At 44.8% G+C, this 26,172-nt stretch overlaps 1 protein-coding gene across 3 annotated transcripts in view; it reads right to left on the bottom strand.

Moving 5' to 3' along the window:
- FHOD3 (formin homology 2 domain containing 3) overlaps positions 1-26,172 on the bottom strand; it is a 447,358-nt gene that overhangs the window by 143,653 nt on the left and 277,533 nt on the right. For all 3 annotated transcript variants that reach the window (XM_012656604.1, XM_012656605.1, XM_012656603.1), the window contains exons 7-9: positions 24,396-24,507; positions 17,685-17,779; positions 11,040-11,183 (exon numbers count right to left, since the gene is read on the bottom strand). In XM_012656604.1, the coding sequence (XP_012512058.1) occupies positions 11,040-11,183; positions 17,685-17,779; positions 24,396-24,507 (351 nt within the window). The remainder of the gene's footprint in view (positions 1-11,039; positions 11,184-17,684; positions 17,780-24,395; positions 24,508-26,172) is intronic.

Here is a 26,172-nt window from a genome sequence, read left to right as displayed (position 1 = left end):
GTTAACATCCTTTCACAGACTTTGGCTGTGACTGCATTTCCGGCTGGCCCCAAGGAGGGTTTACCACCCTCTTCCCAAACTGCAGGCCTCAGCTTCACAGCGCAGCCTCATGCACCACAGCGCACAGTCCGCGCGCTCCAAGGTGCTGCTCCTGTGTATTCTTTCAGCAAATGGACACGGAAGGAGCGACCATATCATGAGTAAATATTCTGTAATTAGACGGGATCTAATTTAGCCTGGACCACAGCATTGCCACTCCCTGGGTCTCCTCTCTTTTTGGCCACCCTTGGCTGTTCTGGTCCAGGAGCCCCAGTTCCTCCAGAAGCCTACAGGCGGCCAGTTCCTGATCACCCTTAGCTTGCTTTCCCAAAGAGGGTGCTCAGAAGAGCACAAAGGAGGCAAGAGCCGCGAGAGCCAGGTGAGCAGGAACTGGCCTCACCCGTAAGTCTTTCTGAGAGGGTTAGCGTGGCATAGGCACTGCTCGATTTCAGAATCTCAGCTGGCAGAGGCTGCACTGTAAGGCTGCCCTCTGCAGCCTGCTCTCAGGCTTGGGGTGGAAGCTGATCTTACACTAGAAGCCTGTAAATGCAGATGACAGAGACATGCAACAGAAAAAGAATTGACTCCCAGGATAAAGTATTTATTTTTTAAAGTTTCCTCTTAAGAGTGATGCATATTTGTGCAGAAGAATAACTCGCTTGAACTTAGCCACTTCAGCGTTCATGGGGAAACCTGAGCTGAATGGCACCATACCCTGACACCCCGTGCCTTTTTCCAGGGAGATGTTTTAGTCCTGGCCCTAGCGGGCGCCCTCTGCAGATACCCAGCTTGTCCATCTCTTACTCTCGCTCTATCCCGGATCCTATCCACTGCTTTCTTTCTACCTCACATCGAAACTCACTGTTTTTTTCATTACTCTCCAACTCACTTCTGGCAGCCAGCTCTGCTCCTTATCCTTGCACACTCTTCCTAGCCATGGACTATACTCATCTGTATTTCTCGCTTAATTTTTTCCGTCTACATTCTCTAAAACTGGACAGTAAAAAGAGCACAAGTTTTGGTGTTGACTAGACTTTGTGTGCAAGCTGGCTGTGCCACCAACCAGGTATGACCTGTGGCAAATTACCTGCACTTTCTCAAGCTCACCAAATGAAGATAACAGTATTGCACTTGCAGATTTGTGATGAGAATAACTTGTATAAAGCATCCAGAGTAGGGTCTTCCCTGTGGCTGGTCCTCAATAAATATGACTGCCCTTCCCCTACCCATGCCCAAAGGTGTGGTAGCCTAGGATGCCCATAAATTCTTCCATCACCTAGAACTGGTGGGTTGGGCCACTGCATGGCCCAGGTGGGCCAGGCTCAACCACATCCAGCAGGCTTTTCTGACTTGGCAACCACGGAGTCACATAGTCCCAAGTCGCCAAATGTGCAAGCTCTCCAGGCTTATGGATGCTCAGTCACATTTCACAACCCAATCCTGCCATGTGGGAGAGTGGAGAAGTAATATAAAGACCCAGATAACTAACTATCCCATATGGCTTTAATATCACCTATCAATGGAAAACCTGGCTATTGTAAAATCAATCGCCCTCATGTCCAAAGCTTTCACACCTGTGTTCATCTAGCAAGATGAGCTTGGCGGAGGCAAGGCCAGGTTGGCCACCGTCATCCGAGTGCACGGCACCTGAGACACATGGCCTATTCACCAAGAGTGCATCCACCTTTATCTGCCCGACCCTGTTTTCTCCAGCTCAAGCTTTTGCTTAAGATCAATTTACTGGAAACTCTTGTAGCTACATACCAAATACATCTTATAACAAACTCTCAGATGTGCAAAGACAATTTAATAATTGTTTGACTATTTTATCCCCCTAGAATTTATTAGCCAAACAGTTTTGGGACGATCGAAGCAAGAGTTGACAAGAATTCACCTAAAGTTCTATCTTTACAAAATCTCAATGGAAGTTCTAGTTCCCAGAAATATCCCCCTTCTTACTGTAACTGTAAGAACTAAAAAAGAAATTATGCATTTGATTCATCACATGTGTCATCTCGACTTTAAAACTTTAAATGGCAAGCCATAGGAAAAGTTTGAGAATAATCACACACCTAACCAAGGAAAGCATTTTTAAGTATTTCTAGCCAATTATTCTTTTTTTCATTTCTATATATAAAAATTCTAGACCATTTGAACTTATTCTGACCCAAAGTGTTGATTCTGCTTCTTATTAAGCACACATTTGGAATGATAAGATTAGGGGCTAAAGTGGATCTCAGATATTTCTAATTCCTTGTCTAACTTCAACGATCCAAGGATCAAATAACATTCTGCTCACAGTTTCCTTTCAGAGAGGCACACAGACTGTGCATGAAGTGAAATCCACTCTAATTGTCCTTTGTCAAGGAAGATAGAGACAATCAGAAAAGTTTAAATGAAAAGAAAAATCTGCAAAATTTATCAAGGCAACACCATAAAACAGAATTCAGTTGGAGCTTTCTAAAGTTCAGATACTTGATAAAACATCTATCTACTTAAAAAAATAAAAGGACATGGGAGAAGTGAATGGGGTCACAGAATCCCAGTAGATCCAAAGTAGAGCCTTGGGCTTGGCAGTCAGGGACAATGTAACATGAAATTAGGGAGTGTTGTTCACTCCTGGTTTTGTTTTTATAATAAGAATTCTAGAGTCACCAGTGCCAGGGGATGACAGGAAGAGAGACTTGCACACACAGGGCTATGGTGGCTTTTCCAAATTCTTCAGATCCTAGGGAACACTACAGCTTAGAGTCAAGAACACTAGGAACTAGAAAACACCCGGAGAGAACAGCTCTTAACACAGGCTTATTCAGAATCTTGGTCAGATCTAATTAAATACGAGCGCAATGAGCGTCCTCCACAGGAACACAAAGTGAGATAGAGCCTGTCCTGAAAGATCTCTAATCTCTCCCAAGTGACAGAGTCATTCATTTATTGGACCTCTCATCACATACCTTCTAACTCTATTAAATGTAGAACACTGCTTTTAAACTAAAACCTAGGCAAGGAGCAAGTAGGGTCCAGAATCCAGCCCTGATGGTTCGCACACCCCCACTTAACCGAGAAAGCAGTTAGGAACAGTGTAAGCTGGCATCTGTGACAACTTCTACCAGTCTTTGAGGCCACTGAATGATCTGAACATTCTTTTTAACTTTTAATAAAATTTTTCTTCTTATTTTATTGTGGTAAGAACACTTAACATGAGACCTATCCTCTTATCAGATTTTAAGGGTAATAATATTGTTAACTATAGGGATGCGGTACAGCAGACCTCTAGAATTTATTCCTCTTGCATTACTAAATGTTATGCTTGTTGATTAGCAATGTTCCATTTCTCCCCTTTCCTCCCCTCCCCCCCCCAGGCAAATACCATTCTGCTCTCTGCTTCTATGAGTTTGACTATTTTAGATATTTCATGCAAGTGGAATTATGCAGGATTTGCCCTTCTGTGACTGGCCTACTTCACTTAGCATAATGTCCTCCGGGGCCATCCATGTTGTAGCAAATGTCAAGATTTCCTTCTTTTTAAAAGCTGAGTAATATTCTATTGCATGGGTATACCACATTTTCTTTATCTATTCATCCACTGATGGACATCGAGGTTGTTTCCACATCTTAGCCATTGTGAATAATGCCGCAATAAACATGGGATTGAAATCCTGATTTCAATTATTTTGGATAAATATTCAGAAGTGAGATTGCTGGATCAGATGGTAGTTCCAGTTTTGATTTTTGAACAGTCTTTCTCACTTTTCATTGTGGAAATTCTCATACACAAAATCTGGAGAAGACTATAGGCTGTAATATGCTCCTCCCCCACAGTAGTTCAATGATCACTAACTCCTGGCCAATCTTATCTCATTTCCACGCTGCTCCCTGCCCCCGACCCTAAACCAGATTTTTTAAAAGTAAATTCCAGATACCATTTTGTCTGTAAATATTTCAATATATATCCCTAAAAGGTAAAAATTTCTAAAAAACATAACTACCGTACCATCGCCCTACTTAAAATAATTTTTTAATATCATCAAATATCCAATCATCTGAACATTCTTGATGGAGGTCAAGAACAATTAATGTTTCTTTGAGTTTATATGATTATACTACTGCTAACATCCATGGCCAATAACCCTCTTTACATAACAGATGCCATCCTTCTCATATTGCTTTCTCACACTTTCTTTTAAATTCATACCTACAACACAACTTGATTTACCTTTTAGGTGAATCAGGTGTCAGTTCTAGTGCGATAGAGAACTGTGTTGATGACAGGTTGTGGCCAGCTGTAACAGTGTTAGGCCCCCAGATAATCATACCTCCTTGTTTCCTGTCCCTTGTGGCATTCCCTCCCACATCAAACACAGGCTTGTCCATGTGACTTGCTCTGACCAAGGGGACATCAGCAAACATGATGCAAAAAGAGGTGTGGAAAGGGTTCATGTGTTGGGATTTGCCTTTCCACAATGCTGCTGCTACGTGATGAAGCATAGGCTAGTCTGATGCAGACACATGGCCCAGCCAATGGCAAGCACCAAATGCCAGACCCGGTGAATGAGACCATTTTAGACCATACAGCTCCACCGAAGCCACCAGATAACCGCAGCCAATGAAAACCTCCCACCTAAACCAACCCAAATTCCTGACCCATAGAATTATGAGCAGTGATTGCTGTTTTAGGCCACGAAGTTTTGGAGTGTTTGTTATACAGCAAGAGGACATATTCTTTATCACCTATGACAAGGAATAATGTTTAGAGATTGGATCCATTACTCACTCCTAAAAGGAACACTATTCCTCACCCCCAAAGTCTTCAGTCTTAGGATGCCTTTCCCTTTACAGGGATCATGCTTACTGAATCAAAAGATAGAACACACAGTCTGACAAAAGTTTTTTTGTCAATTTGTGTATTTGAAATATCATATGAAGCTATAAAAATTCAAATGAATTTAATTAAACATGGATCAAATCACCTTTCTGAAATGGAGTTAAATTACATGAAATTGGGCCTGTCCCCAGAACGTCCAAGACATATGGCTACCAGATGTGCTCTACCATTAGGAAGAATTCTAGAAGGCTAACCAAGTTCTCTGCAATTGCTTGAGAACATTCAAAGTCTTTTGTGAAAAAAATATTGGCTCTATTTGTAGGCTTTCTTGCTACCCTTGCATATACTGAAGTTGGTTGTCTTCTGGCAGTAAATACATTTTTAAAATTTATTATTAGCTTTCAGAAAGGAATAAAACCTTAACTGGGCTTGCTATGGAAAGCATTCAATTGTCACCTTGGGTTATTACCCAGGGCATCTGCCCCTTTAGGAATTATAGCTGCTTTCTTAGTAAATGACACCTTTGTTCAACCCAGCTCCTGGTAAACACTATCATTAAATACGCGATATTTGAAAGAGACCTTCATTCAAGTATTTACTTAACTTCTACTCTGGGCAGCTGTGCTGCTGGGCCCTGGGGCTAGAAAGAGGTATAGACATAAGATCTAGGGTAGCTCAGAGGAAAACAAATGGGTAAACACGTCCTGAGGACTGTTAAGTCAGAGGTATGGACACAAGCAAAGTCCTCTCTTGAAAAACGTGCATGAGGACAAGTAGCAGGAGCCTGTTTCATCTCGCCAAGGAGGCTTCATAGAGGAGGTGACATCTGAGGTGACTCCTGAAGGAGGAGTAGGGCTTTGCCACCTTATGAATAGGAAGAAAGAACACGCTAGGCAAAGAAAAGAGAGTGGATAAAAGAAAGCTCCGCCAAAGAACCTGCCTTTCATGTTCAAGAAACAGAAGGTGGATGTGGCTGAAACTTCAGAGGCATCTTGGGAAAGGCAAGACAAGGCCACAGAGACACGAAGGACACAGACTGAGTAGGGCCCCCTTGTACCAACTCAAGAAGACTTGGATTTCATGCTGCTGGTCATGAAAAGGTCATTCGTTTGTTTTCTTAAACAGAGGAACAGCATAGTCAGATGTGACTTTTGGGAGGATCAACTTGTGTTCAGCTGGAGGGAGTTAGGAAGGGAGAGACACCAGAGAAGGTCCCCGTGGGATGTGGCCCCCACAGGATGCCAGTGTCCCCAGGCTCTGCACACGCTGTCCTCCCAGCCCTGCCCCTTGAGTCATGCAATCTCCTGTCGACCTTCACACTTGCCAAGCCAGATCTCCCCAGTGTTGTCCCTCCTTCACGGTCGTTCTTTAGGCCATCGCCTCAGACAGGCCTCCCTTGGCCCCACCTCGGTTTCCCGCCCCCACCTTATCCTATCTCTTTTCCTCATAGACATGCTGGACTCTCCACTCATCCATGTACTTTGTTGCTGTCTATATGCCGTTGGCATGTGCGCTCCCCCAGGGCAGTGGTCTTATCTGTCTTGTTCACAGCTATGTCACTAGGGCCTAGAAGAGTGCCTGGCACACAGTAGGTGCTCAGTAAAGTTTTGTTGAATGAATAAATTAACAGATAAGCAAATGAATGAGGAGATATTAGGATTGTAGTCCAGGCAAGAATGGATAAGGGCTGAAGCTAGAGGAATGACCATGGGAATGGAGAAAAAAATGCAGTTTTCAGCAAACTCCTAAATGTGGGAACACAGCAAAGGGAAAGGAATGCAGGACAGCTCCAGGTTTGTAACTTGAGAAACTGCTGTTCATAGAGATGGAGACATGAAGAGACTCCAGGATTTTTGTTTTTGTCATGGGAGGAAAAGAAAGACTTTATTTTGAGCTGGTTGCATTTCATGTGTGGTGTTCAGGTGGCTATGTCAAATATAGTCAGAGCTCCCGGCACGTTCTAAGTCCCCCTGCACTGTCACATTTAGCTGCTGGGGGAATCGGCACTTACTTTCTCAGACTACTAAATGGAGGTTCTATAGGAGCAGGGACAGATCTTTTAATCTCTGTATTTACAGCCCAGTAAACTATGTGACATGCAGTGAGCCCCAAATGAATGAATGAAATACACAACAAAAAGCAGGCAGAGACAAAGGCAGGCAGAAGCAGGCAGCTATGGGCCTCGGAAGAAAGCTTGGGGTCAAGTTATCAGCCACGAGCCCCCAACTGCTGACCTCAGGGTGAATCATAAATAAGGCACATAGACTAACAGAAGAGGTCTGACAAGGACACCCCAACACTGAAAGGGAGGGGACAGAGAAGGAGAATCCAGGGAGGACACCGAGGAAGAGAATCAGGGAGGTACCCTGGAGACGTCCACACACATAGCCACCAAGAGCAATGTGTAAGAGTGGTCAGGAATTCTTTTGTGGTGCTAGTTTAACAGTGAAGCCCAGACTGATAAAGGTGGCTCATGACAAAGGAATAGGAAGGGGGCAGGGGGAGTTGCTGCCACAGACCAATCTTACTTACAAATACTGGTGCATAAACTGTAAATAAATTAGAATCAATCAGAATTCCAAAAGCACATTTTTAAAAAGAACACTTCATGACCAAGTAGGTTATATAACAAGAATGCAAGGATGGTTACAAGATGAAAAGAAATTGATTAAATATTCAACTTAAGAATCTGGAAAAATAAAGGAAATTGAAAGTAAAAGGAAATTATCAAGATAATAGCAAAACATATCAAGTTACTAAACAGAAAAAGCAGTGTAATTCATATATAAATCAAAATTATTGTTTGAAAAAAATTCAAGAAAATAGACAAACCACTAGTTAAGCTGGACAACAAAAAGGGAGGACTCACAAGCAGACAAAGTAAGAAATAACAAAGGGAAAATAACCACTGACAGAGAAATTTAAAAAATTCATAGGAGACTATTTATACATGTCTTTGCTAACAAATTTAAAAATTCAGATGAAATGGATAATTTCCTATGAAAATGTAATTTAGCAAAATTGATCCATGTAAAGATAGAAAGTTTAAGTGAACCATTGTCCCAAAGAAAAAAAAATACAGTTACTGAAGATCTCCCCTCACTCTCCTCACCACACATACACATAACATCACAGGCCACATAATTTCCTAAGGGAATTCTAATAAACCATCAAAGACCAGAATGTGAAATGCCACTTAAACATTTCCAGGGCACAGAGAAAGAAGAATAACTTCTAAATGTTTGTATGAAGCACAAATAAAACGGATAACTAAATATCTTAACTATTGTACATACACAGAGTACAAGCACTCTTATGGTACTATTGTCAAAGCAACAGAACTGTAAGCCAGCCAACATCCATTAAGAGAAGAGCAGATAACTAAATTGTGATATATTCATCGTCAGTGAAAATGAACTAGCTCTCCACATTATCAACACAGATAGATCTCAAAAACATGAAGCAAAAGGATATACTGTAGAAGGATGCAAATGATATGATTCCATTTACATAAAGCTTGAAAATGGACAAAATATATTGTTTAGGCATAGACCTGGAAGGAGGAGGGAGAGCACCTGGCTTGAGCCATGAAGTAGAGCCATTTCATAACTGAACACTCCTCACTGGGCAAGGCAATCCCTGAACCTCATTCAGAGACCTTGTTTATTGCTCTGGGTCAGAAAGCACATGTCTAATGCATCAAGAAAGTCACAAGAGATGTCCCAGACATGTCCCCCTGCTTCATCTAAGCCTCCACAGCCTGTATTCTTGAAATTATTAGTACAGGTAGATACTAGGCAAGACCTCTGATCAACTCTGATTGGATAATCTGAACCTTTGTGTTAGAGCTCACAGAATAAGCAATTTTCAGATAAAATTATTTTAAAAAGACAATATTAGGGGTAAGAGTGGTGAGATGACATCAGAGGGGCCGCCCACATCACTTCCAAGTAGTAATGTTGTAGTTCTTAAAGCTAGTACAGGCTGTTTGTTTCATTATTCTTTAAATGCCACAAATATGCCCCATTTGTGAATGATATATACTTGATGCTACAATATTAAGCCAATGTAATTTGGTAAGATGGTACATAAAGAACAACTTTTGAAAAAATTTGCTACGAAGGGAAAGAGGGACCTGGGGAGGTAGCTTGCCAGGCAGGCAGGCGGGAGAGAAAGTGTGCCCTCAAACAGGCACATCAGTGGTTTCTAGTTTCCTGGAGTAGGTATCGAGGCTGCTCTTCAGTACTCTCTCCCAGTTGGTGCACTGCTGGGCAATGCATCTGCATGATGCTGCCTTACAGATAGATATACACTGACCCCTTAGAATCCAAGGCTGCTGTCATCTAAGCACCCTCAGTTGAAAAGAGTCTCAAAGATGTAAGTTCTGATCAGGATGGAGAAGGGGCTCGGGGAAGGGAGATATCTCACCTGGCAAGAGCCCATCTGCTGCCTTCATACAAGCCAGCTGTATGCTGGCTTAGCTTTCTTCCTTCTCCATCCTCAGTATTCTTATTGGATTCTCACTTTATCGTATCATTTAGGAGCCAATGGGAACATAGCCCTCCACGACCCACTGGCCTCCCAGTGCCACAAGTCATTAACAATGAAAAACCAAGGAAATGACGTGCTTGGCTGGAGGAGACAATGCCATGACATGTAGCCCAGAGCAGAGCCAGCATCACGAGTGAATGACCTGTGCAGCAGCATGAGCACAGGAGAGAGGAACATCGTGCACATCTGCCATTTCTTGTCACTCATGGGCATAGAATTCAAGTGGAACCGTGACAGGCGGGAGTTCGGCGAGACGAAGTGAGTACAAGGCACATCACACCCACGACTGAGAAAGCAGGGCACTGGCAGCCCTGGGAGGCCACACTTCCCCTCGAGCCAGAGCTGAATGCAGAGAGATGGCAACCCAAAGGGCCCCATCATGTCCTTTCTTACCCCTGAGACTTCCCCATGTTAGCCAACCATTTATGCTGAAATGATGGCATCAACCAAAGGAAAAGATGGGGCAGCCCCTAGGTTCCTTTTCTTCCAGCCCTTCCTTACTCATCAGTAAGCTGAAGGCAGAGTGTTCGTAAAATGTGTCCATATTGAAAAATGAAGGCCGGGCGTGGTGGCTCACGCCTGTAATCCTAGCACTCTGGGAGGCCGAGGCGGGCGGATTGTTTGAGCTCAGGAATTTGAAACCAGCCTGAGCAAGAGTGAGACCCCGTCTCTACTAAAAATAGAAATAAATTAATTGGACAACTAAAAATATATAGAAAAAATTAGCCGGGCATGGTGGTGCATGCCTGTAGTCCCAGCTACTCGGGAGGCTGAGGCAGAAGGATTGCTTGAGCCCAGGAGTTTGAGGTTGCTGTGAGCTAGGATGACGCCACGGCACTCTAGCGAGGGCAATAGAGTGAGACTCTGTCTCAAAAAAAAAAAAATTGAAATAAAAACAGTGGAATCACTTTTGTGCACTGTTTCCGCTGTTCTGGTAGATATGCATGTAGGAGCTACAGAATATGAATTAGGTATTTTTGCTGATTCTGCATACAAGTTAAAGGTTCTTATATTTGCATTTTAAACTAACATTGCATAATATAAAGATGAACAGTAAAATTCATGCTAATAGTTTTAAATTTTAATTTTTCTTTCCTTATGACATTACATAGCAAATGAAAAACACCATAATGAGGTGAGAGAGACCACAGAACAAAGTAAAAAGGTGCTTTGGTATCTTTAACAGCACTTTTTCCTGTGCTTTCCACAAATGGCCCCACATTCCATTTTGCTCTGGTTCCCACAAATTATGTATCTGACCCTGCCTGAAGTTCCACCCCCATCAGGTATAAGAAATGTGATCACTGTCTCTGTATCTGTCTCTCTCTCTCCCCCTCTCCCCTTGAGCAGAGGTGGTGCTGACAGAATGCATGTTCTTTAAAAGAGCTACCAAATCTCCCCTACATCAAGGGTTCTGACACTGAAGTATGCATCAGAGTCGCCTGCAAGGCTTGTTATAACACAGACTGCTGGGCCCTCAGAGTTTCTGGGCTGGAGCCTGGGAACTTGCATTTCTGAAAGCTGCTGATGCTCCTATACCACACTCGGAACCCCTGGTCTAGTCATCTCAGCCTTGGACATTTGCAGCACTATACGATACCTCACGAAAGGCACGTTCTGTTACCTCGTAAATGTTCAATTGCTCCACCAAGTCCAGGTCAGTCCCTTTCTTGCTCAAGTGCCTCTGGGACACGGCAGCGATGCCCAGCTCCTCCAGGCAATCCACGACATCATAGAAGGTGTCTTGGTCTGGCAATCCTGATAACGTCTGGAAGAAAAGAAAATCCGGATACAGGCACGTCTTAGGGACTGTCTCGAGGCATTTTTTACGTGGTAGCTGGTAGCCATGATTATAACAATATGGGACAAAGCAAGACAGATGATAAATTTATCTGAGAAAAAACCTCTTTGGTATGGTCAGGAGAAGATTCGCCCCTCTATTGTACACATGCTATGTAATCCCCTTCCGAGTGTGGGCCGGGCACTCCCATCATGACGTTACATTGTGTGGCAAAGGGGAAGGGATTTTGCAGGTGTAATTAAGGTCCCAAATCAGTTGGCTTTTTACTTAATCAAAGGGGTGATTGTCCAGGGTGATAATCAGGTGAACATTTCCAAAGAGGACTCAGCTCTTCTTTGCTGAGCTCAGAGACGAGAGGAGACCACTGGCCTGGAAGCAGCAGCCGAGCACCATGGGTTCTTCAGCTGAAAGGAAATGAACTCTGCCAACGACCACATGAGCTGGGAAGACGACCCCAAGCCTCAGATGGGACCACAGCCCTGGGCAACACCTTGACTGCAGCCTGTGACACCCTGAGCAGAGGACCCAGCTAAGCTGTGTTTGAACTGTCACCCCACGGAAACTGTGATACGACAAATGTCTATTGTTTTAAGCTGCTCAATTTGTGGTAATTCATTACAAGGCATTAGAAAACTAATATGCTTCATGATTAGACACTCCTGTTAAGATCTACAAATCAACAGCTGAGGTTATAACAATGTAATGATTCCCTTCTATTTAAATTCAGCAGGGCCTCTCCTTAGTCTATGAAATTTAGGAAAGCACGAGAAATTTCAAAGTAGCGATCAAGAGATAAAAAGATACCCCAAGAAAGAGCAAGCTGACTTCTGTTTGAATTCTGCCTCTCTTAAAAGAAGCAGGGTTTCTCAGACCAGCCTCCTGCTCAGGGCTGGAAGGAACCTTGCAGAGATTTACTGCAGGTCCCTTATCTTATAAAGGAGGGAGGGATGGGATGGGATCTTCCCGAGGCAACAGGAAGTCTCTGAAGACACTGCGTAAAACCCTGGGCTCAGAGCTGCCATTCCAGTCTCCTACACAAATTATTCCAGCCTGGAATTTCAGACACTGGCCTTCATTCCCTGCTTATTTCACTACCTTTGTATCTCTAAGAACACTACATACATTTTAAAATATTTTAAACATAGCAACTTGCCTGAGAAGAAATAAGACCAACACTTTCATAAGGATCATTTTGCAGCACCAGCTACTCTAACACTTCTATTTGGGGGCTATCAATATTGGAAAGAATGTCTCTATTCCTAAGCCAAATAATGGCTTTTTCCTTTTTATGTTGAGCAAAGAGGGCACAACTCACTACTACTGAGATCAGAAGCTAACGAAAAACAATTGGCATGTGAAGGCTTAATTACTCAAGAGTCCCGTTAAGGACACAGAACAGGAGGCTGTGAATTGGAAGCTGTCACAAATAGGTGCTCACACACTTAGGCAGCCACGTGTGACAGGCGCCAGGCCACACAGTCAACACCATGCTACCATATGGTCAACTGGGCTGCCCCTGCTTCCAACACGATTGAAAACCTGTGCACTCATTTGATGACTCTTATCAGAATAATTTCATACTTTGGTTTTAGGGAAAACTACAGAACTTGTTAAAATATGAGGAGAGGAAAACAGCAAAAAACAGGCCTGGGCAGGGCAAACAATCAGAGATGCCCTAACTTCCTGCCACCTCTGCAAAGCACCCCTGCAAAACAGGCAACTGACATTTAGTGTCAGAATTAAAACTTTCTACACAGCAGCGTGGAGCCAGCATGTGACACAGAGAGGCCTCTGGTCATCTCCTCACTTCTCTGTTACCCTCCCTTCTTCCCCTTTCTCCCTGCTGGTAGTCAACTGAGGTTCTTTCACCTAGACGTTTCCAGGGGGTTAAATTGCTAAACCTAATCCCCGTTGCCTTAGCAAACTTAACCATAAGCATGTGGAGAATCACTATTAAACAATTAAAGCTATAGAACTAAACAGACTCGGGGAGCCTTTGTTGAATGGCAGGCCCAGAGCCGAGGGTACGAAGAGGCCATTTGTCATTTCCGCCTGTGAAAATCTGGGCTTGAGCCCAGCGGCATGCCACCACCTCTCATGCAAGCTGCAGGGAAGATGGTGGCCTCCCGATACACACAAATACAGCTTCTTTTTCCGCCTGTGCAGGAGGGTGCTACACATCCCAGAAAGACACATTCATCTGTTTTTGGCTGATCCTCTAACACACTTAGCAAATTTCACCACACTCCCACCTGTCCCTGGGCCTCTCCTCCCAGTTCCTCCCTGTGGCCCCTACTGCTAAGCTGCCTGCTTTTGGCAAAGGCGGCAGCCACACCAGAAAAGTCTGCAAGGCAAGTGTTTCCTGACGCCTTTACTCCCAGACGCTGCCAAGGCCAAGCACAGCTGCCTGACACCTGGTGTCCTCCATGCCCATTTTCTCCTGGACTTTGTCTTGCCAGGACCTGTGACAAGTAAATCTTTACAGGCATCTCTCAGAGGTGAAACTCTTTGTCCTAAAGGACATTCCCGGCACCCCTGCCCCCAGGTTTTCATTGATTCCACCAAATCCTTCTTGTAGGATAAAACTATTGTGGCAAAGACTGTATGTGAATGTTCACAGCAGTGCTACCTGTGGAAGCCAAGAACTGGAAACACCCAAATCGCCTCCAACAGGCGACTAGATAAATTACGACACATCTACACAGTAGAAAGGCGCGAGCTATTAACATACGCAACAAGGCAGATGGATCTCAAAGGCATTCTACTGAGAAAAGCCAACCTCAGACTGTTACATACCACATGATTCCATCTGACATTCTTGAAAAGACAAAATTACAGTGATAGAATAAATCAGTAATTGCTGAGGGTTATACATAAGAAGTTAGGGTGTCACTATAGAAGGATCACATGGTGGAGATTTGGGGGGAGATGGAACTGCTCCACATCCTACTTATGAAGATGATCCCTATCTACGTATGTGTTAAAGCTCATACAGCTATATACCAAAAGAAAAAGTCCATACGTTACATGATAATTACCGCTGTTTGAACGTGCCCCCCAAAGTTCACGTGTGGGAAACTTAATCCCCAATACAACAGTGTGGGAAGGTGGGACTTTTAAGAGGGCTCTGCCCTCAAGAAGGGATTAAAGTCATTATTGCACGAGTGGGCTAGTTATCGTGGGAGTGGGTTCCTAATAAAAGGATGAGTTTCTCTCTCTCTCGCCTTCTGCCACGGGTTGATACAGCGGGAAGGCCCTCACCCAATGCCAGCACCTTGATACTGGACTTCCCAGCCTCCAGAACTGTGAGAAATGAATTTCTTTATGAATTACTCAGTCTGAATTTCTTTATGAATTACTCAGGCTGAGGACTTCCCAGCCTCCAGAACTGTGAGAAATGAATTTCTTTATGAATTACTCAGTTTGTGCTATAGCAGCACAAAATGGACTAAGACAATAAATAAAAAACAAAATTTACTTTGCCTGAATCCCATCCAGGTTAATTATTCTTTAGCTCTGATAAAGCAGCTCCTCTCCCCAGGGTTCCCTGGGGTCCAGCCTTCCCTGAATGCTCTAAGCCAAATCCACAGTAACAGCTCTTGAGCCCCCAAAAGTGGAGGGATTCTGAGGGGTATCAGTGACAGGGGATTATATGCCTTGTAGGGAGAGAAATGGTTAATTTCTGGCACTCTCTCGGATCTTTGGAAGATGGGGATGGGGGTGGATGGGTAATGACTCTGCATCTCAGAAGCCACTCTGTTAATATCCCTGTTTTGCAAATAGAGCTGACTTCACTCTCAGAACTGCAAGCAGGCTAGGATTTAGTACCAGTGTTTGGTCTGTTATGGAAATGTCAATTTTTTGTTATTAGCAATTTATTTTATTGAAATCAATAGTTAGAAACCACCCAACTTGCAATACACTTTACCAGAATTTCAGAGTCTGAATTTTTGTCCAGACCCGTATTAACATTTCGATTTGTTATTTTGCTTGGCATCTCCGAGGATTTTACTCACTAGGGCAGTTGACACTACAATTCAACAAAACAAAACAAACCCAGCACGAGCGCCAGCAGTCTGTTGACCATTTTAAGGAAAGGATTACATTTGGAGGAATGTCCTCGAGGACCTTCCTGGATGTCTCCTGGGCCAGAACTAACAACGGATGAGACAGAACTGCCAAAGAGAAGAGAAAGGGAGGAATTCCTGGACATTAAATGCCACACGATGCCAAGCAGAGGGTGATGCATGCTGGGTCTTTGCCAGTGACTGGCAACAGAGTGCCCGTGGCCTGCGGGTGCTGCCACGATCATAAGAACAGGCACAGCCTCCACCAGTAAAATGGATAACACTACAAAGGATAACACTGTACAAGAGCTAAAATTTTCTCCTGAATTCAGTGTTTTCTAAAACAATGTGACTAAAGAGGATGGAGAATAGATGAATTTAATTTTTAAAAGCCAAGAGAAAATTGTTTCCAATCAAATGGTAAAACAAGCCCACAAACAAATTTGAAATTAAAAGCAGAATTCTTAGGATTGCCCATTTCCCATCGGGGCTGTAGGAGAGTTTCCAGTGTGCTCATCAGCAAATGACATTTCATTAAAAAACAATCACTGCCAGCATGACCTGGGGAGAATGTCTTGTTTTACTATACATTTCTTTTGTTCTCAGTTTGTTTTAATGTTTTCGTTTTTCTAATGGGTTCGTAATATATTTACAATAGTATTTTCTACCCTATTTTTTTTTTGCAAACAATGTCCCAGTTTGTAATTTTCATTTAGTTATAATTTGGGATTTTCATTTTATAAATAAGATCTTTTACAATTTTACACAGTGAAATATTTAAAATACTTCTCTGGAAATTTTTTCACTGGTTTTATTATTAAAATAACCTTTGCCAGCTGGGGACCAATTAGTCTTCATCTCTATGTTTTTTCCTGCAGTTTTATATGTTACATTAAACTCTTTCATCTATCGCAGATTCATTGTGGGATATGGTCAAAATATGCTTTTGTTTATTTCCATTTAGCAACACCTCCCCAATTACGGATGAAGCTAACCCACCCCCATTGACGTCGACTGTACAAGTTGTTCTGCATGTCGAGGTCAGTTTCAGAGCTCCTCTGTGCCAATCATCTGTCCGCTAAGCAAAGAGCCAGACCACATTGGTTTTAATCCTTGGAGTCTGCATATGTTACTATCTCGTAGGAGAAGTTGCACCTCCTACTGCTTTCTACAAATTTATCCCCTGTTCATTGGGGGAAACATTTCTCTAGTTGAAGTTTAGGACAAAGGGACTCTGGATCTTTCTGAAACCCTAACCATCACCGCAGATGGTCCTGTGGGCTCATGCCCAACAGCCTGCAGAGCACATGGAAGGTGCATGGGGCGGCTGATGTGTGCCTGTGTTCCAAAGGTGTGGCGATCTGAATGGTGAAACTCCAGTCCTGGACTGGGCCTGTCCCAGGTCAGCATGGGACCCATTGTATCAGAGCAACACCTTTGGGATGGGCACTGGGGACCACCCTGTGAGGTGGTGACCAGGGAGGGAGGTGATGGGACGAATGGGAGAACAAAGGCGTAGTCACCGTCATATAAGGAGGATGGGGCCTGGCCCAGGGTTCCTTCTCTCAGCCCAGTAGTCCGAATTCAATATGCAGTAGGACAAGAACACCTCATTTCTTCCTGACTTCTGAACTATTTCCTTAGAGTAAAACTTAGTCATTTATATCCTTAAAATTTTTAAGGGGACAACTTGATAGGGAAAGTAGTCATAAAATTCTGTCATCTTTCTGGTTTTATTAGAAAAGACCTAAGCAGGAACATATGCAGACATATGCAGGTTCTCACACGTACGTGCTCCTGCACGCACACCTACCCCATGCATGGCATGAAGGATTTTCCCCTGTGAACAAACACACTGCAGCTGTCATTCCAGCCACCACGATGGGGGTCTGTGGTATAGCTCTTATTCAGAGGGAAATTTTTAGATTTTCACATTGCATTTGTTCCCTATGGCTGCTGTAACAAAGTATCACAAACTAGGTGACTTAAAATTATTTCCTCACAGTTGAGAGGCCGTTATTAGTCTGATATTAAAGTATGGCCATGCTTTCTCGGAAGGCTCTACGGGAAGATCCTTCTTGGCCTCACCCTAGGTTGGTTGCCAGCAATCCTTGGCATTCCTTGGCTTGTAGACACACGGTGCTAATCTCTGCCTATATTCACGTGGCTTTCCTCGTGTGCATGCGCCTTCACACCGTCTTCCTTCTGTGTCTCTTTGCCTCTTCTTACAAGAACACCAGTCACACTGGATTCAAGCCCACCCTAATGACCTCATCCTAACTGGATTACATCTGGGTTACACCTATTTCCAAATAAGGTCACAATCACAGATGCCAGGGATTAGGTCTTCAACGTATCTTTTGGGGTGACAACATCCAACCCATAACACACATCCACCAACCTTGTTCACTAAAGTCATCGCATAAACCAGCAGCTCCGTGTCAACTCCATCCTTTTCCTCCAGGATTTCCATGACATTTGACCAGGGTGTGACGCCTATGAGTAAAGCAGAAGTCATTAGAAACAGCAATCCAAAAACGTTCCTTATCCAACTCACGTCATCGTTTACCCAAGGCCTTATCACTCGCCAATGGCAGCGTCTTTCAGCCACCAAGCTTCACAGCATGACGTTATCCTCGGGTGGACTTGAGCATGTTTCTAAATAAGAATATTTCATAGTAGGAAATGCTGTCCCACATCATCCTTGCCCTTTTGACAAGAATATTGTACACTCTTCAACGTAAGGATGTCCATCCACTTACTTGAAAAATTCCCTTTATATTAAATATGTAATTTAAAAAACATCCATTCATGTGCAACTTTTTAGGCTGAACATTTGACTCAGAGTGGAAAACCCTCAAAAAGTATGCTCTAAATGTCCATCAGCATACAAGGAAAGGGGACATGGAAGATATTAACATCACTTTAGTAGTGACTCCACGAGATAACAGTGACATACCTGCCTAGCAAACATCTCAAGAATAGAAGTTTATTGCCTCCATTCCATCAAGGCACAAATGCTGTTTAAGCATCAGCTAGGTACAAGGTCTAGCAAACAGGTACCCTTAACAGGTTTATAATCTCATGGAGCAATTAGGCATAAGCACAAGAACAGACATCAGAAGAGAGCAAATGGCTGAGAAGCAGCAAAAGCATGTAGCTAGGCCTGTCGCTCAGTGAGTGGGGTCTCTTATAGCGGGGATGACTGCAGAGGGCTTACTGCAAGAGGTGGCTCCTAAGTGGGCTCTGCAGGTGAAGGCTCAGGGGTGGTTATCCTCCAGCAGCAGAGAGGAAAATACTTCATTTCACGTTCAGGACCACTAAGCCAAGGGCAAAGCCACAAAATGGGACACAATCCCCTGACGTGGTTTCCTATGCCCAAGATGAGTATGTGCAGTGAAGTAAGCATTGCCTTACTCTTGGCTTGGTGGTTTGGAACATAAAACTCTTTCCTACTTTCACTATAAAGATCTCAAAGGAAAGTTGCTTATTTTTGCTTGGTAAATTTGGAAATAATCTAAATACAGTAGTTTCCCAATGCTGGTCCTTGGATGGGTTATATCAAAGCTGATCCTGGTCTTGAGAACAAAAGTCCACCAAGGACAGCAACAGTCTTATTTCTCTCTGTTCTCTCAGCTCAGTGCCTGGCATGTACTATGTGCTCTGCTAAATGGTGAATGGAGATCTCTGAGGAGGCATGAAGTGGGTTAAGCTGGAGCAGTTTTAAAAGAACCAGGGAACAGATGCATACAGTAAGAAAAGGAGGGGAGACAGGAGGATTAAGCACAGAATAGGCAGCTACTACAAGACAAGACAGACACAGATGTAGCTTGATGTACAGATCTGTTGGCTTTTCCCCAAAAAGTGAATGGAAAGCCTTTTCCTTTGGCTAAGTTGCCTGGCAAGCAGAACTGGGTGATCTTCTACGACCCTTTCTAACTCTAAGGACAAATGCATTCTCCTCCTCCTGCTGACTGTTGAATTGTCTCCTTGCTTATGTTCGTCATCAAACTACTTTGACGTCCACACCACAGTGTAACTGTTCTTCCATTTCCAACAAAGTAACTATTTCAGCCCTCGAGACAGTCGATCAGTGTGGTTGGTGGGCCTTGGGTCTCACCGTCCAGGTGTAGTTTAAGAAGACTGGGTGTCTCTGCTGATGTTTATAACAGGGGCATCTTCCATTAGCCACACTTGGCACTAAACCTCGGCACAAAACACGTGTTCTAGTGATTTACCCAGATGTGGTTAAGAGGAAGACGGTGCAGGGAAGGAAGCGTTGAAGCTAAGAATTTCCAGTGGTGCTAGTGGGCCCAGAACTGTTTCCTGGTTGCTGACTTTGGGGCCCAAGATGCCAAACAGGGCCTGGGCAACACATGCCAAGCAGCAAATGCAGGCAGCCCGGAGAGAGGGAAGTAGCCAGACGACATCCTCTCTCCCTCTCGTGCACACACGCATGTGTGCACCATCTAATCCCTGATAATAACACTCAAACATTGGCTTAATTTAATTGAAAAATGTGTTCTTCAGCTGTGATATCTGAGTCCCTTATTACCATTTAAGGATTTTAAGTCTGGAAATGTGCATAAACTATTGGGATGAATGTTCACTCTCCTTTGTTTTGGGCTAGAAAATGGGAAATATTTAGAAGAATAAAGGTGAAAAGGAAGGAACATCTGGTTGAACACAAATAGCCTTGGCAGGCTTCAAGCTAGGCCTGCATTAAGCACAAGTGCTTGCAACTTTCCTGTCTGAATTCAGCGGTCCAGCACTCCCCCCCGCCATCATCACCGCCAGCTCCCTACAGAGTGTGTGCGTGTTAGGGGGAGGAGCTCCTGTAATACAATCATAAACCACAGGACCCTGGCCCTTCACATAAGAGAAAGAAACTGGGCCCCAAAGCAATGGAATGAAGGGAGGCTCAGGTGACTCATCCGTAAATGGGGTGACAGTGCCTACGTTACAGGATTACTGTGAGGTGTCACTGAGATCAAACACTTCTTTTTTCCTTCCCTGGCACTGCTGGAGTGCATCAGAGGACAACACTTTACCTACTCATTATCATCTGTCTCTGCAATTCCACCAACCCCCCCACCCCAAACACTGGAGTACAGGCTGTGATAGCCTGTTGTTGCCTAATGTTTGCAAGCACATAATTGACACCCAAATACTTGCCAAATAAATGAGTTATATGAACAATGCTTAGTGTCATGTCGGCTACATAATACACACTCAAATATATCTATACCTGTGATTATAATAGTGGCAGTAGGTGGCAGCACCCCTGCTTACCCACCGGGGGGTGGAGGAAGGCTTGTACACAGTCCTCTCTTTCCAGCCAGCTACAAAGCCTCTCTCTCAACCCAGATAAACACACACACACACAGAATAAACTGCTCCATACTTTTTCCCTCTTACTCCTCTCTTAGGTGTCTGTGTTAAACCTAAAGGAAAATAAAGATACTCAGCACAGTGCCTCACACATGACATGGTCTAACACTCAAACAGAAGTTGCTCACGGCATGCTCCATGTCTCTCCACGTGATGGATAAACACTGAATGTGGATATTTCTGCTATAAAGCTATAAATAATGGTGGAAATAGAGCTTGGGTTCTGTCAACTTCTAAACTCCACTGAGCTTTGTGTGTTCTTCACAGATAGATATATTCTTGAGCAGAAGTCAAAGATGGGATTGCTTGAAAGGATGGCTGAATTTCTTTTCCCTGTTAATCATGTGTGATACACGTGTTTAAGAATTATGTCATATCTCATCACCTCACATTCAAATGAAAAATGGAAATTCTTCAAAAGCTGCGCTGAACCAACTTAGTGAGACTCAAGATTTATGACAAATTTCAACATGAGTTACCCGCTCTAGTCACTTGCCCACCCTCTGCAGGAGAGATCAACCTTGACAATCAGAGAAAAGGTCCTCCCGCCCAACAGCACCACGGGCTCTCAGATAGCTCCCTGTTGACCACCACAGGGAAGACGTCAAGGAAAGGGAGTCTCTGATATGGCGAAATGACAAAGCAGGGCTCTCTCAAGGGCTCCCATGGGCGCTACTGCCTTTCCCTCTTCCCTGTCTCCTAGGCCCTGTCCCCCAGAAAGGTAAATGACTTGAAGATGCAAGCGAAAAAGACCCAGCAGCCTGAGCAGACAGGTGTAGTACCGTGCCCCGCCCCAGAGCCTAACTCAAACATTTTCGTTCCAGCCCCAAAGCAAAAGTGCAATTGCCTGGGTCAAATGGGGCATTTTAAATTTTCATTCATAGAAACTGACCACTCCCCACAATGAACTTTGACCCCTTTGGCTTTTATCCGTGCTCTCTAACTGGCCCACTCTTGGCCACAGAGCAAACCGCCCACACTGCAGAATGAACACTTTAGTTAACCCATGTGCAGCATGCATGAGGTTTGTAAAGCAACCAGAGGAATTTGATCTGGGACAGCTTTAGGTAGTAGTGATTTTTGAGGACTGGTAGTTTATTTGTTGGTTTTACTGCTGATTCTTTAAATCTGACAGTTTTCATCATCCAAAAGAATTCCTCTCTACTAAAAAAGACAACTGTCTATAATCTCACATGCCCATTCCCTCCCACTGAGGAATGAGTGTAAAGCTACTCTGAGGAGTAAAATTTGTGGTTTATTTAACAACTTGTGCACAAATGGACATGCTCAGTTCATCCTAAGTCACCTCTGGCACCTCTCTCTCATCCAGTTGAGAGGGGACCGGAGAGCAGCTTCTAAACCCGCTAAGTAGAAACACACCTGGAAGTCACACTGCTCTCTGCAGAACACCATGACATATTTATATGTTTCATTCCATCACAGGATTCAGGAATAATTTTATTAGCAGTAAAATAGGATGATGTTATATGTATGCATTATAAGATCACAGCCAAGACCACACATGTCCATGAAGAAACATGCTATTGAACCACATGTGATAAGCCATTTCTGAGTTTTTCCATTAGTGCTATTCCTTTTTTTCCCCCCAGCTGCTAGTGCTCAGTAGCAGACAGATAACAGCAGTGGCCAAAAGTTTAAGAAATTTTACAAGCAAAAACCATAAAGCTGAGAAAACAATTCATTAGCTGTTTTTTTAATTTTATTTTTAGTAATTGGGAAAAGATGGCCAGCATTCTGTCTTGGTGGAGAGACCCGGCACAGCAGAGAGCCTCTGGCTGGGGCTGTGGATGGAGCCTGGGATGTGGGGTACTCCACCATCCCCCCCAAAAATTTTGAAATGTGAAGTCCAAAGAAGAAAACTGAGCTCCCAGCTTGAGAAAGTCAAGGGAGAACCATGGTCATGAGCAGGTTGCCCCTCTAACCCGGCCCCCAGGGCAAGGATCCTTGGGTTACCTGACATTCAGGACAGGGAGACAAAGCGTCCATTAGTTGTCCTAAAGTAACCCCCAGAGCTGTGGGATGAAGTAGGAATCCTCCCAAGAGGAATGAAAGGAGCTGTCTACCTATCTTCCACAACACACATCATTGGCTTTAAACCTAATTAGCTGGCCTTGAAAATAGCTAAATCTGGTTTCTGAGCCCTTGGCAGTCCTTTTATTGAAGATTTTCAGTTGGCCCCATGATCTTCTCTTGGCCATAAGTGTCTCCATATCTGCACCAGACAGTGGCAGCTGCGGCAGACAGAAACCTGCCTCGGTCCAGGGCCACCTTCCAGACTCTCAGCCTGACCCTACCCCGGGGTTTGTCTCCCTCACATGCCCCCACAAAGAGGCCCGGAGGTGCCTCTTGGCCTACGATCAACCTTGTCTGGTGCTGACATCTGCCCATGTTCACAGGACAGGTATGGGACCCCAGTGTATGGTCCTGGATCCTTTCATTAACTTATATTCAAACTTTCGAAGTAACTAGTAAGCTACTTTCCTTCACATTTGGATTCAGCACTGGGAAGCGGGGTTCTGAATAATGCTAAGTCAGAGACAAATGGTTTGAATCTAAGTGCTATGTAGGCCCCTTGTTTCTGTCTGATAGTGATAGCTGACTTGTGCATAAGTGTACGTGTACACACACTCCCCTGTAAGGAAACGTATCAACACGTTCACAGTTACTATCTTTGTTGAGATTAGAGGTGACTTTTTATTGTCTTTTTTGCAATGGTTTTTCCAAATTTTCTATAGTAGTGCTACTATTATAATCATAAAAAGAAAAAATATTATCAAGTTTTTGTTCTTATTTGAGTCTTTGTAGGGATGATGATAATAATTGAGTCCTACTGGGGAGGAATATAAACAAAATACAAAAAAAAAAAAAAAACCCTAGTATTTTAGCTTCAGGCTTCTTAATATCACAGGGGCTGCAGCATGTTACACCCTAACCCAGACACAAAGCCCATTCTTCACCACGTGTTTCTGGCATGCCCGCCTGGCTCTGGGCCGGCTGGGTGCTGGGACACCAGGCTGAGACACAGAGACCGGGCCTCGAGCAGGGTGCAGCCCCATGGAGAAACAGGTAAGGAGGGGTGGTGCAGAGCAGGTGGGAGATGGGGTGGCAGGTGAACAGGGGCTGGATGGTGAACGGTCTCGTATGAGGAAGGGTTTGGACTTTACCCTGTAGGCACTGGGAAGCCATTGGCAGGTTTCAATATGGAATGATGTGACTAAATTTGTGTGTTAAAGGAATCTTCCAATAGCACTTTGGAGTGGCAAAGGGCATGGGTGAGGGACAGTGAGAGTCCCAAGTAAGGCAGGGCACGGGATGCAGGGAAGGAAGGGAGAAGGTCCAAGGCAATCTAGGGGTCAGAAGCAATGAAGCCTCATAGAAGTGAGCAGAGGAAGGAGGCAGGGAAAGCAGAGGAGGGAGCCAGTCCTCCGTGGTTTCATGGTGGGGGCTGGGCAGAGGATAAAGACACACTCAGTGTCTGTCCTCTCCTGGGCAAGCCCATGAGTGGTTTTCCTTCACTGTCAAACCACGCTCTGGCCCTCATCTTTGTATACTCACCATCCTAAAAAGTACGTTTCTTGCAGTGGGAAGCCCACATAGGGAATTCTAGTGATTCTTAACTGTTTCAAACATGTAAAATGTGGAAACCTCCCTATGTTAGACATTTTCACTTCGATGACATAACTCGGCAGGGACTACTCACCTCTTTTTGTGTCAACAGCAGAGACGGCCTGAATTAGAAGAGGGGCATTGGACTCCGAGTACTCCACAAAGACGAGCAGCAGCTTCAGGGCTGTCTTCACCACCAGGCGGAACTGGGCAGACAAGAAGAAACCATCACGTGACTGCAGACACGGCCCTGTGCACCCGAGGGCACCGTCCTAACTGTAGCTGGCACCCAGTGCTTACCTCGGCCTGGGTGCTCTCCTCAGCGATTACACGGATTCCTTCATCAGATTCTAATTCCTCATTAGATGCCTCAGAAGGCGGGGATTAGTACTACCCCCACTGTGCATATCAGGAAACTGAGGCAAGAAGTACCCCGCCCACAATCGCAAAGCTATAAAGAAATAGGACCAGACTTTGTGGCTCCAGAGCCCACACCTGGCAGTCTCTCAACACACGAGGTAGTGTTTGCTGAGTCGGTCACTTCATTTTATCCCACCTCAGGATCATGAGGTAGGCACACACGATTCTTATCTTTCTGCTGAGGAAGCAGGTATCACAGATTAACTGACTCGTCCAAGGTCACAACAGCTGGCGTGGGCAGGCAGGAACCTGAACCACGTCCCCCATTCTTAAAACCAAGTAGAGAAGGCCGCCTGGGGCCTTAAAAGCACACTCCCTGGGCCCGAGGCTCGGCATTTGCGAGGAGCCTCACATAGCCCTGAGCCTTCCCTCGCGCAGGTAGAACCCTCCCTTGCCACCTGTTCTCGGGAAGGTCACAGGTTACCCACCACGGAAAACCCCAAACCTCCCAACAGAAGTGGCCACAAGTTCCTTACTCCAGCTCAACCACCCCAGGGGACCGAAGCACTCTGAGGGTCCCCAGGTCAGCCCTCACTTCCCCCTCAAACTGCGCCCCCCAATCTCCCTTCCCTTGGCCCTGCCTCCTTCCAAGAACCTCCTCCTCAAGGAGCTCACACTGCCTCCTGGACACAGGCTCAAACTGTGCATCTAAGAATCAACAAGCCTGCCTCGGGCTGTAAGTTCCATCGCAGGCTGTTTGCTCCTCAGTGCCCCACGCCCCTGTGGGCAGTGAGCTTTTTCGAGGAGAGAGGGGCTCATCTGCTTTTTGTCTGCAGGGCCTGGAGCTGCACTTGGTGATGTCTGCTCACTGAATGCGTCAGCCAGTGGCTGGGTCCAGCAGTCCACCAGCCCTCGCTGCACCCGCCTACCCCCGAGCCTCCATCACAGGTTGTAGAGAATCGGCTCTCACTTCTTCATTTGCTCTGCAGCCCAAGGAAAACCTAGTGCCTCCTGGACACATCTGCTCACATCAAAGCATTAGAGACACAGGTAGACTTTATGGGGAAATTATGGGGAGCCCAAGTAGGGGACTGCGTTCTGTGGCCCACGGGCAACAGCTTAAAAACACCACCCACTCCAAGTCATTTCTCCAAAATCATGCAGCACCTTGCCTTCCCTTCCCCCTGCTGTCGTACTAACCTAGCAAAAGACCTGTCTTTTCGTCCACTCTGCACCTCTCCCCAGCAGTCCCCAGGGCTCAGCTACCCTTTACAGGAACTTCTCCACAGAGCTGTTAGAGTCCCAGCTCCAGTCCCTGACCCCCCACTGACCCCTCACCCCAACCTGATAGGACGTTCGCACCACCAGGTTGCTCTTGTCGGGGTCGCCCATGGACTCTCTGCTGTCTAACTCAATGGCTACTTCTTGGTGCCTATTTCAGCTCAACTCTCAGCAGCACATGACACAATAAATCTCCCTCCAGAAACAACTCCCTCTCTGTCTGGGCAACC

Source organism: Propithecus coquereli, unplaced genomic scaffold (assembly GCF_000956105.1).
Source record: "Propithecus coquereli isolate 6110/MARCELLA unplaced genomic scaffold, Pcoq_1.0 Scaffold51, whole genome shotgun sequence".
Lineage (NCBI taxonomy): Eukaryota > Metazoa > Chordata > Mammalia > Primates > Indriidae > Propithecus > Propithecus coquereli.
This window is presented reverse-complemented; position numbering and strand designations above follow the sequence as displayed.